A 14,531-nucleotide genomic window follows, 5' to 3' on the forward strand; every position below is an offset into this window, starting at 1 on the left:
AGGTACCAGCATGGCCACAGGGGTGTAGAGCACCCAAGCAGGCTCTTAGCTGACCCCAATTCCAAGACTTGACTCTTGGATGGAATTTCTGACCTGCCTTTGTCCAGAGAGGAGTCCACTGCCCTGAAGGGTAAGCCCTGGGTCAGGCAGCATTCAGACAAGCTGACTTAAGAAACAGTGGGCCATTAGGGAACATCAACAGTAGTCTGGAAGTACTCTTCTTGGCCTGGGGGAGCAGTGGCTACAGGGTGAGGCTTCTCTGCCTTTGGAAAAAGGAGTAAAGAGTGGGAAGAACTGCATCTTGTTGTTTGAGTGCCAGCTCAGCTGCAATAAGAGAACACCAGGTAAACTTCTAAAGTTTTTGACTCTAGTCCCTGACTTGCAGATGGCATTTTGGGACCCACCCAGGGGCTGGGGGACCTTGCTGCCCTAAAGGCAAAGACACAGGCCTGGCTGAATTTGCCACTGGCTTATTGCAGAGCCCCAGGGCCTTGAGTGAACATAGGCAGTAGCCAGGGAGTGGTTAAAGCAGGTCTTGAGTGAGACCTAGCGCTGGGCTGGCTTCAGGTCTGACCTAGCACAGTCACAGTAGTGGTGGCCACTGGAGTGCTTGTGTCACTCCACCCCCAGCTTTAGGTGGCTCAGAACACAGAGAGAGAGAGACTTTGTATGTTTGGGAGAAAGTAAGGGAGAGAACAAGAGTCTCTGGTAATCCAGAGAATTTTCCCAGATCAAGTCTGAGGTCTGAAATGCTAAGAATACTTTAATCAGAAAGAAAAGGACATTCATGGGCAATGAATAGTCACCTGAAGGTACAAGACTCACTGGTGACAGTAAGTGCACAGAAAACCACAGAATATCCTAACACTGTAACTGTGCTGTATAAACTACTCTTATCTGAAATAGAAAGACTAAATGATGAACCAATCAATACTAATAACTATGACTTTTCAAGGCATAGTACAATAAGATATAAATAGAAATAACAAAAAGATAAAAAGCAGAGGGACGAAGTTAAAGTGTAGAGTTTTGATTAGTTTTCTTTGTGTTTCTTTATGCAAATAGTGTTCTCAGCTTAAAATAATGGGTTATACGATAGTATTTGCAAGTCTCATGGTAGCCTCAAACCAAAAAACATATGAATATACAAAGAAAAGCAAGAAACTAAATCATATCACCAGAGACAACCACCTTCATTAGAGGAACATAAGGAGGAAAGAGAGAAGGAAGAGAAAACCAGATAACAAATCACAAAATGGCAGGAGTAAGTTTTTACTCACCATTAATAATATTGAATGTAAATGGATTAAACTCTTTAATCAAAGACACAGACTGGCTGAATAGGCAAAAAAACAACATGCATTGATATGTGATCTTCAAGAAATACACTTCACTTATAAAGGCACACATAGACTGAAACATGGAAGATAAAAGGGATGAAAGAGATATTCCATGTCAATGAAAACCAAAAAAGAGTAGGAGTCACTATACTTTTATCACACAAAATGGATTTCAAGATAAAAACTATAAGAAGATACAAAGAACATCACCATGTAATGATAAAGGGGTCAATTCAGCAAGAGGATATAAAAAACTTTAAACATAAACGCACCCACCATGGGAGCACTTTGATATATAAGGCAAATATTATTAGAGCTGAAGAGAGAGATAGGCCTCGATACAATAATATCTGGAGACCTCAACACCCCACTTTCAGCACTGGACAGAACTTCTGGAAAGAAAATCAACAAACATCACACTTAATCTACACTATGGACAAAATGGATCCAATAGATATTTACACAATATTCCATCCAAGAGCTGCAGAATACACATTCTTTTCCTCAGCACATGAATCATTCTCAAAGATATAGCGTATGTTAGGTATCAAAAAATATCTTAAGGCATTCAAAAAATTGAAATAATATTGAGTGTTTTCTCTGACCACAATGAATAAAACTAGAAACTAATAACAAGAGTAATTCTGGAAACTACACAAATATATAGAAATTCAACAATAGTCTCTTGAATGACCAGTCAATCAATGAAGAAATTAAGAAGGAAATTGAAAAATTACTGGAAACAAATGATAATAGAAAAACTACATACCTATAGGATACAGTAAAAGCAGTACTAAGAGGAAAGGTTACAGCTAAAAATGCCTTCATCAAAAAAAAAAAAGGAAAAACTTCAAATGAACAATCCAATGATGCGACTTAAAGAACTAGAAAAGCAAGAATAAAACAAATCCAAAATTAGTAGAAGAAAAGAAATAATAAAGATCAGAGCTGAAATAAATAAAATTGAAAAAAATACAGATTAATGAAACAAAAAGTTTATTTTTGGAAAAGTTAAACAAAAGTGACAAAGCTTTAGCCAGACTAAGAAAAAAAGAGAGCATATCTAAATAAATATAATCAGAAACGGAAAAGGAGACATTATGATTGATACTGCAGAAATTCAAAGGATCGTTAATGGCTACTATGAGCAACTATATGCCAATAACTTGGAAAATCTAGAAGAAATGAAAAAATTCTTAGATACATAAAACCCACCAAGACTGAATTGGGAAGAAATCTTGTTATGTTAAGCAAAATAAGCCAGGCACAAAAAGACAAACATTGCATGTTCTCACTTATTTGTAGGATCTAAATATCAAAACAATTGAACTCATGAACATAGAGAGTGGACGGATAGTTATCAGAGGCTGGGAATCGTAGTGGGGGCCTAGTGGGGAGGTGAGGATTGTTAAAAAAAAAAAAATACTTAAAAAGAGTAAGGCTATTGTTTGACAGCACAACAGGGTGACTGTAGTCAATAATAACGTAATTGTATATTTTTAAATAACTCAAAGAGTGTAACTGGATTGTTTGTAACTCAAAGTATAAATGCTTGAGGTGATGGAAACCCCAGTTCCCAGGTTGTACTTATTTCATATTTTATGCCAATATCAAAACATCTCATGTACCACATAAATATATACACCTATTCTGTACCCACAAAAAAATTTAAATTAAAAAATAAAGTATAACTGTCTATTCTATCTTTAAAATAAGAATTCAGCACTGCTAAGCATATTTAAAAATAATAATGCAATTAATTCAATTACTTTTCAAAGCGCCAAGTAGGCCCATGTCCATGATACAAATGAATCATATTCTTCTACCATGCTACAGAATAAGCTGTAGGACATAGAGCCCTTTCCTCAAACCAGGGTCACTGCTCACAGCGGATTTCAACTGCTTTAAACATAGTGACAGAACTGGCAGGAAAGGCAGTGTGGTCTAGCTACCTCGGTAGGGTCTGGAAGACTGATTTAGATGCAGGGAAGTAGAGCCATTCACAAGCAAGATATTAAATCTGGCTTCTCTGCCAACTTAGCCCCTATCAATTATAAAGACTCCCTGAGGAGTCTGTATTCTAAATTTTCTGGCACTTGTTCCACTAATTAGTGTAGCAATTAGCGACTGGGTGTGGTGGCTCATACCTGTAATCCCAGCACTTCGGGAAGCCGAGGTGGGAGGATCACCTGAGTTCAGGAGTTTGAGACCAGCCTGGCTAACATGGTGAAACCCCGTCTCTACTAAAAATAGAAAAATTAGCCAGGCGTGGTGGCACGTGCCTGTAGTCCCAGGTACTTGGGAGGCTGAGGCAAGAGCATCCCTTGAACCTGGGAGACGGAGGTTGCGGTGAGCGGAGATTGTGCCACTGCAGCCTGGGTGACAGAGCAAGACTGTCTCAAAAAAAAAAAAAAAAAAGCAAAAAAAGCAATTAGTGATTTTGTTAACAGTTCAAACTGTTTTGTGTCTTCTTCTAACCCTGGTCAAATGGGAGAAAACATTTTCAACGCAATAAAATATCAATGACTTTTGTTGCTGGCAATTTCATGTTCATTCTTTCTTTCTTCCCTCCCCAACCCCCGCTGCCCCAGAGATGGAGTCTTGATCTGTCACCCAGGCTGGAGTGCAATGGGCAATGGTGCAATCTCAGCTCACTGCAACCTCTGCCTCCCAGGTTCAAGCAATTCTCATGCCTCAGCCTCCCAAGTAGCCGGGATTACAGGCGCCCGCCATCACACCTGGCTAATTTTTGTATTTTTAGTAGAGACAGGGTTTCTCCATGTTGGCCAGGCTGGTCTCGAATTCCTGAACTCAGGTGATCTGCCCACCTCAGCCTGCCCAAATGCTGCGATTACAGGCATGAGACAATGCTCATGGCCTCATTCTTTCAATATCTGCATTCCCAGACTATGGTTTCCAAGGTTTCCAATGATACTGTCTATATGAGGAGAAAATTATTAAAAAGGAAAATTCTCTGAAATTCAAGACATTTATATCTTAGCACTATTACACAAAATCTCTACAATTACTTTACAAGCATTTCAGAATGTAGTTATTTTTCCACTAAAATATGACACAGAACCACTCAGAGAAGATGAAAACATTCACTCCTTCAAAGTTTTAAATAAGAAATTTGAACCTTATCTTAAAGCAGTATGCTAATACTCTTATGTCTGAAACTGAGTTTTTCCTGTGACATTTCATTTTTACAGATATTTTATCCTTAGCGTCAATAAAAATTATTAGCATATTTGCTCATGGGTTTCTTTCTTTTCTCAACTGTATATTCCCTCTTCACACTGAGACAAAAATCACCAAAAATATTTCATGAAGAGTTCTAAGAATATCAAATCATGTTACTGGGGTAAAGAGAATCCCAAATTAAACAGCCATTGGTTGCTCGCTCCTGATACAGCAAATCTTGCAGACAAAGGAGCAGAATCCAAAACAACTACAAATCCCATTCTATTACATTTGAATCCATCCTGCCTTTCCTCCTTCTGCCTTCCTCTTCATTTCAGTCTTCCTCTCTTTTCTCGTATTGAAATAACTGAGCTTCAAACAACAACCAAAAGTCATATTTAAGTTTCTAATCTCTATTACTAAATCTAAGAAAAGGCATTCTTTCGTTGGTTAGGACTGAAGTATATTCACCTTTCAGAGGTACTTGAGGAGTATAGTGGTGATCACGGCTCACTGCAGCCTCAATCTCCTGGGCTGGGTGATCCTTCCAGCCTTGGCCTCCTGGGTAACTAGGGCTACAGGCCCATGCCACCACACCCAGCTAATTTTTGTGGTTTTTATAGAGTACAGGGTTTTGCCTTGTTGCTCAGGCTGGTCTAAAACTCCTAGGCTCACACAATCTACCCACCTTGGCCTCCTGAAATGCTAGGATTACAGGCATAGACCACCACTCCTGGCTCTCCATTAAAAAAAAAAAAAAAAGAAAAAAAAAGAAAAAGAAAGAAAGAAATTCTACAAATATTAACATAATTTATTTTGGTATTTCTCTTTTCTTGTGAAAATTCACCCAATAATTTATCTAAGACCTTCAAAGTCAAATTGCAAAATGGCTTTTTTTGCTCAAAATCAAAACATAAAATCCCATAGTGGAAACTAATAGGAATTATTAATTAGAGACACAAGTGCAATTCTTTTAAAAAGAAAAAAGGAAGAAGAAAATTAATATAATGCTTTCACGGGACTTCAGATAGTTCATTTTGGCATACACTAATATTAAAATACAGCTCAGTTTCTCAGCATCAATAGATAAGCTTCCAGTTTTTCTCTGCCCTTAACTAATCTCAACAAGACACTCACTCCAGCATCTTTTGATAAATAAATTATCCATTGTTCCCTACAATAATTATCACAGAGCTCCTAGTACACAATACCATGTGCAGAAGGATACTTTGTTAAGTGTTACTGACTGGCTGCTTAGTTTTGAGTGCTTCAAAGTGAACATGATAATAAACAAACCTTGAAGTGATTATTTAAAAATCTTAGTTAGTCGGATGTTAGAAGTTAAGTTTCTTGGGATGGATCTAGATAACAGAATTCAGCTGAAATATGCTAGTGCTTAATATGGTGCCTATTACATAGTAATTACCTAGCAAATGTTTTTTGGGTGAATATCACATAGAAGTTCCTATCCTTGCAGCTGGTAAAGGGCGTTAAGGTGACTGAAAGATCTCAACAAAAGAAAGAGACTAACTGATTGACAAATATTTATTGTATATTCACTATTTAAAAAGCATTGTGCTGGATTTCTGCTTCCAGCCATGATGGCATAACAAGCACTGAATTTAATCTCTCACCATAAACAACTGGAAAACTGGACAAATATTAGCAACAATATTTTCAGATTTTGACAGTAGGCAAAGTAGAACTGTGAACCCTGAAGGAAGAGAAACAAATGAAGTGGGCCCTACAATTGCTCTGCCTTTCTTGGAAGAAATTTCCAAACTATCAGCACACAGAGCAGGAAACCACACAGAGCCTAGCAGTCTCCAGAGTTGGAGAAACAAAGATTAGAGTTAGAGGACCATGAGGCAGCTAGAAAATATGGGACAGTCCTAGAGAAAAAAGAGAGAGAGAGAGAGAAGAAAGAAAATTTTGAAAAAATAACAATAGAAAAATTTCCAAGTTTAATGAAAACTACAGATTCACAAATCCAAGCATTTTAATGAATTTTAACCAGTATAAACACATACACATATACACATACACCCCACGAAAAACTAAGGTATATCATAATCAAATGGCTTAAAATCAGTGATAAAGAGAAAATCTTATAAAACATTGTATTCCGTGTTATAGTAGATACTAAGGTGAATGAACAATATAGTGCTTGCCCCAAGAAGAATGTTTTAATTTCCATTTATATGTAAATGTAATTTCATGTGGGGCATTCAAATTTCCTTCTAGGCTTGGGAAGGTAAGAGGCAGGACTCAAATTCTAACGTGGGTACAGAAATTGGTAGGTTTGGTTCACAGGGTGGGCAGCATTGCAAAGCAAGATTTTGAAGAAGAATTCAGGAGCAATGCCAAAATTGAGAACCTTGCAAATAATGCAATGAAGAGTCCATCTGAATTAGACAGAGGAAGAGGCAAAATAAAGAGTTTGATGTAAGGTGAAGTGGCAAAAAATAAAGGACGTTTCAGGAAAAACGTTGGCAAGAAAGACTCTTCTGTGGTAGGCCAGACATAGTGGCTGACACCTATAATCCCAGCACTTTGGGAGGCCCAGATGGGCGGATTACTTGAGGTCAGGAGTTCGAGACCAGCCTGGTCAACACAGTGAAACCCAGTCTCTACGAAAAATATAAAAATTAGCCGGGCGTGATGGCATGTGCCTGTAATCCCAGCTACTCAGGAGGCTGAGGCATGAGAATCGCTGAACCTGGGAGGCAGAGATTGCAGTGAGCCGAGATCGGACCACTGAACTCCAGCCTGGGCGACACAGTGAGTGAGAGTCCATCTCAAACAAATAAACAAAAGAAACTTCAAAAACATTTTTTAAAAGAAATACTCGTCTTTGGTTGCAGAATCTGGGGTATCTCAGAATGAAGAATCCTCCGGAGGAGGAGAAGATGAGCTGTGAAGAGTCTGTGCATTGGGCCAGGTAGGATCTGTAATCTTCAAATAAAAAATTCCCTAGCTAGAAGTGGAAAGTTCTAGAAGACATCCTAAGATGGTTTATCATTCCACATTTTTAGACCTCCAATCCTGAAGACGGTTGCTTCAGAGAGCTGCCTGTTTCTGTCCTTTCTTTATCATTTCCATTTTCTAATGATCAAAAACCTTCTAACTAGCCAGTCTGATTGCAGTTTCTTTCTCCTCCAATCCATGCTGAACAAACTACCAAGCAAATTTTTCCTAAATGCTGTCTGCATTGGGTCTGTCCAAGTTTCCTCAAAAGCCTTCAATGTTTCACGGCCCATATCTTCCAACGTTATGTTCCCATATGACCTATTTGTTTCTTATTTCCCTAATATTCAGTGTCTGATCTATTCATGTTTACCTCTCCTTCTGTCATCATTGTGTCTGCTTGTCTACTTTTGCTCATGTTGCCCATGTTCTCTTTTTCTCTCCCTCATCCATCCTTCAAGTACCACCACTAATCCTTAAGGCTTTTTCTTATGGCTTTTCAGGCTTAAGAACTACTCTAGGAGTCAAAATCTTGTTTATAAGGTTTAGTAGTTAATTTTCAGTACCACTGAACAATGTTCTAATAAGGTGACTTGTATTAGTTTCTATTTCTTTCAGTTATTAAGTTTTCTGAGGGTTGAGTCTATAATTAATCTTTCTTCTATAGTCTCAAATGCCTAAGACCGTTTTAAGACACATAAAAGATAAATAAATAATTGTTGATTGACACTCCAGTCCATAAATCAAATAAACTGTTTAAAGTAAATGTGTTTGTGTGTATTCCTATCGTTGTCCCAAAAATTATCTACTTGATTATAATGAATTTTTAATCAAAGAACTGAGAAATATGTAATATGAATAAGATAGCAAAGATTCTTAACTATATATGTATGTATGTGTATATATATATACCTAATTTGTATTACATACATAGTTCTTTATATATACATAAAACTTCTCTGTAGCCAATTCCTACTTTGCAGTGATTTGACGCCAGACTGTGAAATTGGATTCCTTAGGTCATAAACGTGAATCTCCACTGCTAATACTAAACTAAATTCCCATGTTTGTTTGTCAGTAGAGGAGGGAATCAAAGATCAGAATGCTATGATGGACACATGATAAGTAGCAAATCAGCATTGACCTAGAGAACAATCCTTGTCCTATAACTTAAGAGACAAATGCTCACTGATAGGTTACTTCATTGGTATGGTTGATTTTTTGAGAACCTTAAATAAAATTGAGGCAGAGTCTGCAGTGAGAGCTTTCCCATTCTCTTCCTAAACATGAGAGTATATAGATATAATGCATCATCGGAAAAGACAATCACAATTTAAAAGCCTTACTTGTTATCTCTCCAACCCTTTCTAAGACAGCTTTCTATAGGCTTCTCTGTATTTACTCATATTAATTTAAGATTATTGACTCAAATAATACATTAAATTTCAGAGAACCTACTGGAAGTAAATTTCAAAAACTATCACTTTATTATTATAATCTAGTCTTTGGCATATGTATCTAATATGAATATGAATATTCATATTAATATACTAATATGAATATGAATATGAATACAAATTTAAAAATATAATGTTTTTCAGAAGAAGTTGAAATAGCTCCATTCCGGATATTTTTAAAACTCTGATTCTCATTTTCATGTTATGAAAACTTAACACGTAATTTTCTGCCTGTCACACTTAGTAGATGACCAAAAACTGTCATCTTTTGTTTTTCCTGCAATTAATATCATGCCAGAATTTAAAAATGTAAAGAAGGTACTAAAGGCATGGTATGATTTATATAAAATAAAAAAATGCAGAGCACATAGTTCCTCACATAGGAAATTATTACTGTGGTTATACATTAAAGAATTAGTTTCAACCTTCTGAAACCCAAAGAGGGTTAAATTACCATAAAAGCCAACAGTTGGATCCATGTTGACTGTCTCTTCTTCAAACTATATTAGGAATAGACCAATAACATTAATCTCACCAAATTTCATTAAAGTCAATGAGATTGTTAATTTTCATTCTTTTCAGTGAACATTCTTTAATGCAGCAATTTATTATCATACTCCTTAGTATTTAAACAAAGAAATATTAATGCAGATATTGCACATTTGAATCTTGAGCCATCAGTTAAAATTAAGATATTTTATGAAACTAATTCATTGGTGACTATGTTTTAAGAAAGTTCTGGTTTTCTATAGACACTGATTTTATAACATAGTCTTATTACACAAAGAACCGCCACTCAAGTACTCTAGATTAGAGAAATTCGGTCATTACATCAAAAAAAGAAAATTAAGACGATTCAATTTTAAAGGCAGTCAAACTAATATGCTTCCCATGAGAACATAAAGAAAACAAAGGAATGTTCTTGAGGGAACTTGTTAATTTCTTTTATTAAACAGCCCTGAATGTAACTAGATGAGATTAGCTAGGATCAGAGTTGAGTTGAAGCTAAATGAATTCTACGACAATGTTTTCCTTTCTCTTAAGATTTCTTGAGCACATTGGTCACCTGAATTAATTGTATGAGGCATAAATTCAGAAGGAAAAAAAAACAAAAAGAATCCTTGCCAGCATTCAAGGGATAGCAGAGTGCAGGCCACAACCTCCAGAGAACCAGTTATTGGTTTCTAGACTTAAACGTTTTGTGTGAAGCATTTTCATCAAATAATATAAATGTACAAGTCAGAGGTGACCATTTACTTTCATTACTGTTCAAATTCAATACCTTGCCTGACCCAGTCTCCTTGATGAAGTTTATGCTCTAATATGTGGCAACATTTGTGACATCCAGAGAGCAGCTCTGCCCAGTTAATGGTCATGGTGGCTTCTCCATCTTCACATGCACTAGCAGGCCGTTCAAACAGGGAAATCAAGGCTGCTGTGAAAGCAATCGCTTGAACCTTGATGAAGACATTGAAAGAACAACAGTCAACAGGATAATTGTTGCAAGAAGATTCTATGTTATTTTAGTTTAATAAGGAATAGCTCTTAATTTAATAAGAATTTCTTCAATACTATTTAAAGGATGCAGGCTGTTATACTAAAAAACAGAACAATTATTAGTTTGGTGACACAGTTACTAAAGGGCAGTCTTTTACTTGTTTTTAAGACACATTCGTCGTCAAAATAGTAAGAATGAAAACCTTTCACAATTACAAAAGGAAATTGTTTAAATTAGCCTACTTCAGAGGTCACAGATATATTCTAGTTTCATTCAGTAAGTAATAATTTTTCATAGGTCAGGTGAAATTTGATAGGAAGACAGAAATATTTGTATCCAATATCTAGGTTTCAGAGCTGCCATCTCTAATCCTTTTGTTATATGATACAGGCAATGGGCACTCACTAGGAAATTGGTACTGAGAAACCCAATATTCTATGTAGGAAAACAAGAACAATAAATTTGAAAGCATTTTGAGGAATAAATGTAATCATTTAATATTAAACATTTATTCATATTGGGATCTAATAAATTAAGCATCCTATGGTGAAAAAGGTTAGGAAGATCTTTTTTTCTAAATGAGAAAAGCGAGACTATAGACAGACCAAAAAACAAACAAACCCACACACACAATTAAGATTTGTTTTTGTAAGCAAGAAGACAAACTGTGACCTAATCCATCTCTTCCATGTCCAATGTGCATATAAGCCATAATGTAATTAAATTTGGAGGTCACACTCATTGCATTTTAATTTCTATTTTAAACTACAGTTTGATGATTAAATCCATAGTATTCAATCTTAATCTACCCTCACTTACCTTTCCAGTTATATCCCCAAAAGAAAGAATTGATTCATTGGCATCAAGAGGATCATACCAATAATCCATGCAAATTGGTGTTCCTTTCAGGCCTTGGAGTTTTTACTGGCAAACAAATTCTTCTTTGGACAGCAGATCATAGAAACAAATCTCTTTACTTGTAAAAGCCACTGCTATCTAAAGTAGCAGAGTAGAAAATCAGAAAGTAATTCTGATGGATTTAGCAAAATTAATATGCAAAGCAGACATGCCACTCTAATTGCCAAATCAGACTTTGTTCTCTGAGGATCCTTAACAGTATTACAGAAGCAAAGAACAGTGGCACAAATGTACTTTATCCTAACTGTGGAATCCAGCCAAGAAGAAACTTTTCCTATTAGAAGCATTTGAACATGCTTTATTTCCTATCCCTATTCCACACGCTCACCAACATCCCCATCCATGGGAGACTAGACCTCTAATCACATAGGAGAGACTAAGGCACAAAGATATGGCATTATACAGTCATACCAGAAACTTTACAAACCATGTTTTATGATGCAAATAGAGACTTTCATGGAAATCATTTGATACAGACTCTATAAGTAGCTTTATCTGAAGTCAGAGAAAACCCTAAAGGCTATACGAGAAAGGGGAAAATATTTAACAACATAAAAATAAGTCAATAGAAAATGTCCCTGTGAAGATTCACACATTGAATTTACTAGAAAAAGACTTCAATTCAACATATATATATATACACACACACATACACACACACACGCACACACACACAAATATATATATATATTTTTTTTCAAACAACTAAAGAAAACGAGGTCTAAAGAAGTAAAGGAAAGTATGTGGCTGGGTGTGATGGCTCATGTCTGTAATCTCACCACTTTGAGAGGCCGACACAGGAGGATTGCTTGAGGCCAGGAGTTCAAGAACAGCCTGGGCAACACAGCGAGACTCCCATCTTTAAAAAAGAAAGAAAGAAAGAAGAAAGAAAGAAGGAAAGAAAGAAAGAGAGAGAGAGAGAGAAAGAAAGAAATGAGAATGATGTTTCATCAAATAGAGAATTTTAAGAAACATGCATCAATTACTAAAATCACCATTCTGCCAATCTTTGCCCTTTAATTGGAGTGGTTAGTCCATTGATATGATTACTGAAAAGGTAAGATTTACATCTGCCATTTTTCTAACAGTATAGCCCCATAACACATGAAGCAAAAACTAAAATTATTGAAGACAGAGTAGGCATTTCAACAATAACAGTTGGAGATTTCAATACTCTACTTTCAATAACAGATAGAACAACTGAGCTGAAGATCGGTAAGAAAATGAAGACTTGACAAACACTATAAAACAACTAGATCTCAGGTATGTCTAAAGAACACTCCATTCCAACCTCAGCAGGATGCATTTCTTCTCAAGTGCACATGGCACATTCTCCAGGGTAAACCATATATTAGGTGATAAAGCAAATCTCAATAAATTTAAAAGATTATAAATTATATAAATTATATTCTCCAAACACAATGGAATGAAATTAGAAGTATCATTCAACCAAACAAAATTTGGGAAATTCACAGCTACATGGAAATAAAACAACACACTTCTAAGTAACCAATGGGTCAAAGAAGAAATCACAAGAGACATGAAAAAAATACACTCAGATGAATGAAAACAAAAACACAACATACAAAAAACTTATGGAATAGAGTAAAAGCAATGTCTAGAGTAAAATTTATATTTGCAAACATCAATCTAAAAAAAATCTGAAATCAATAACCTAACTTTCCATCTTAAGAAACCAGAAAAAGAAGAGCAACCTAAATCCAAAGCCAGCAGAAGGAAGAAAAAAATAAAATTAGTACAGAAATAAAGCAAATAGAGAATGAAAAAGCAGTAGAGAAAAACAACGAAATCAAATTAGTTCTTTGAAAAGATAAACAAAATTGGCAAAACTTTAGCTAGACTAACCAAAAAAAAAGAGATGATAGGCCGGGCGCGATGACTCACGCCTGTAATCTCAGCACTTTGGGAGGCCGAGACGGGTGGATCACGAGGTCAGGAGATCGAGACCATCCTGGCTAAGACGGTGAAACCCCATCTCAACTAAAAACACAAAAAATTAGCCAGGCATGGTGGCGGGTGCCTGTAGTCCCAGCTGCTCAGGAGGTTGAGGCAGGAGAAAGGCGTGAATCTGGGAGGCAGAGCTTGCAGTGAGCCAAGATCCTGCCACTGCACTCCAGCCTGGGAGATAGCGTGAGACTCCGTCTCAAAAAAAAAAAAAAAAAAAAAAGAAAGAAAGAAAAAAAGAGATGATATAAATTACTAAAATCAGAAATAAAAGAGTGGACAGTACCATCGACGTTGCAGAAATAAAAAAGTATTAGTAAGATAAAATTATTATATACCAAGAAATTAGTTAACATTTATGAACTGCATAAATTTCAGGAAACAAAAACTATGTAAACCAACTCAATAAGACAGAAAATATCAACAGAACTATGATGAATGAAAGATTAAATTAATAGTCAAAAAAAGTGTCACAAAGACAATCCTCAACTAGATGGCTTCACTGATAAATTCTACCAAACGTTTCAAGGAAAATACCACCAATACTTCTCAAACTCTTCCAAAAAATGACAGCAAAGGTAACACCTCCCAAATCATTTTATCAGGCCAGGATTACCCTAATACTGAAACCAGAGAAAGACATCACAAGAATAGAAAACTGCAGATCTATACCTCTTAATATAAATGTAAAATGTATACTGAACTAAATACTAGCAAAGAGAATTTAGCAACATACAAAAAAGTTTACACATCATAGCAAAGTAATATTTATCCCAGGAAAACAAGGTTTGTTTAACATGCAAAAATCAATCAGTGTAATACATCATATTAATAGAATAAAAGACAAAAGCTATATGGTAATCTCAGTAGATGCAAACAATGCATTTGACAAAATCCAACACATTTTCATGATAAAAACACTCAACAAACCAGAAATAGAAGAGAATTTCTTCAACCTCATAAACAGCATGTACTACAACAACAACAGCAACAACAACAACAAAAATCCTACAGCTGACATCACACATATTGGTGAAAAAATACATATATTCCCCATAAGATCAGAAATAAGACAAGGATGTTCACTCTCACCACTTCTATTTAATATGGTATGGAGTTTCTAGCCAGATAAATTAAGCAAGAAAATGAAATTTTAAAATATCGATATTGAAAAGGAGGAAGTTAAACTAGATCTCTATATCT

General features: G+C 35.8%; 1 protein-coding gene across 1 annotated transcript in view; it reads right to left on the reverse strand.

Annotated features, from left to right (window-relative positions):
- WDR49 (WD repeat domain 49) overlaps positions 1–14,531 on the reverse strand; it is a 187,867-nt gene that overhangs the window by 138,565 nt on the left and 34,771 nt on the right. The window contains 2 exon segments of the mRNA XM_045386671.2: positions 10,230–10,404; positions 11,265–11,441. Coding sequence (XP_045242606.2) covers positions 10,230–10,404; positions 11,265–11,441 — 352 coding nt within the window.

The sequence above is a fragment of the Macaca fascicularis genome, chromosome 2 (assembly GCF_037993035.2).
Source record: "Macaca fascicularis isolate 582-1 chromosome 2, T2T-MFA8v1.1".
Taxonomy (NCBI): domain Eukaryota; kingdom Metazoa; phylum Chordata; class Mammalia; order Primates; family Cercopithecidae; genus Macaca; species Macaca fascicularis.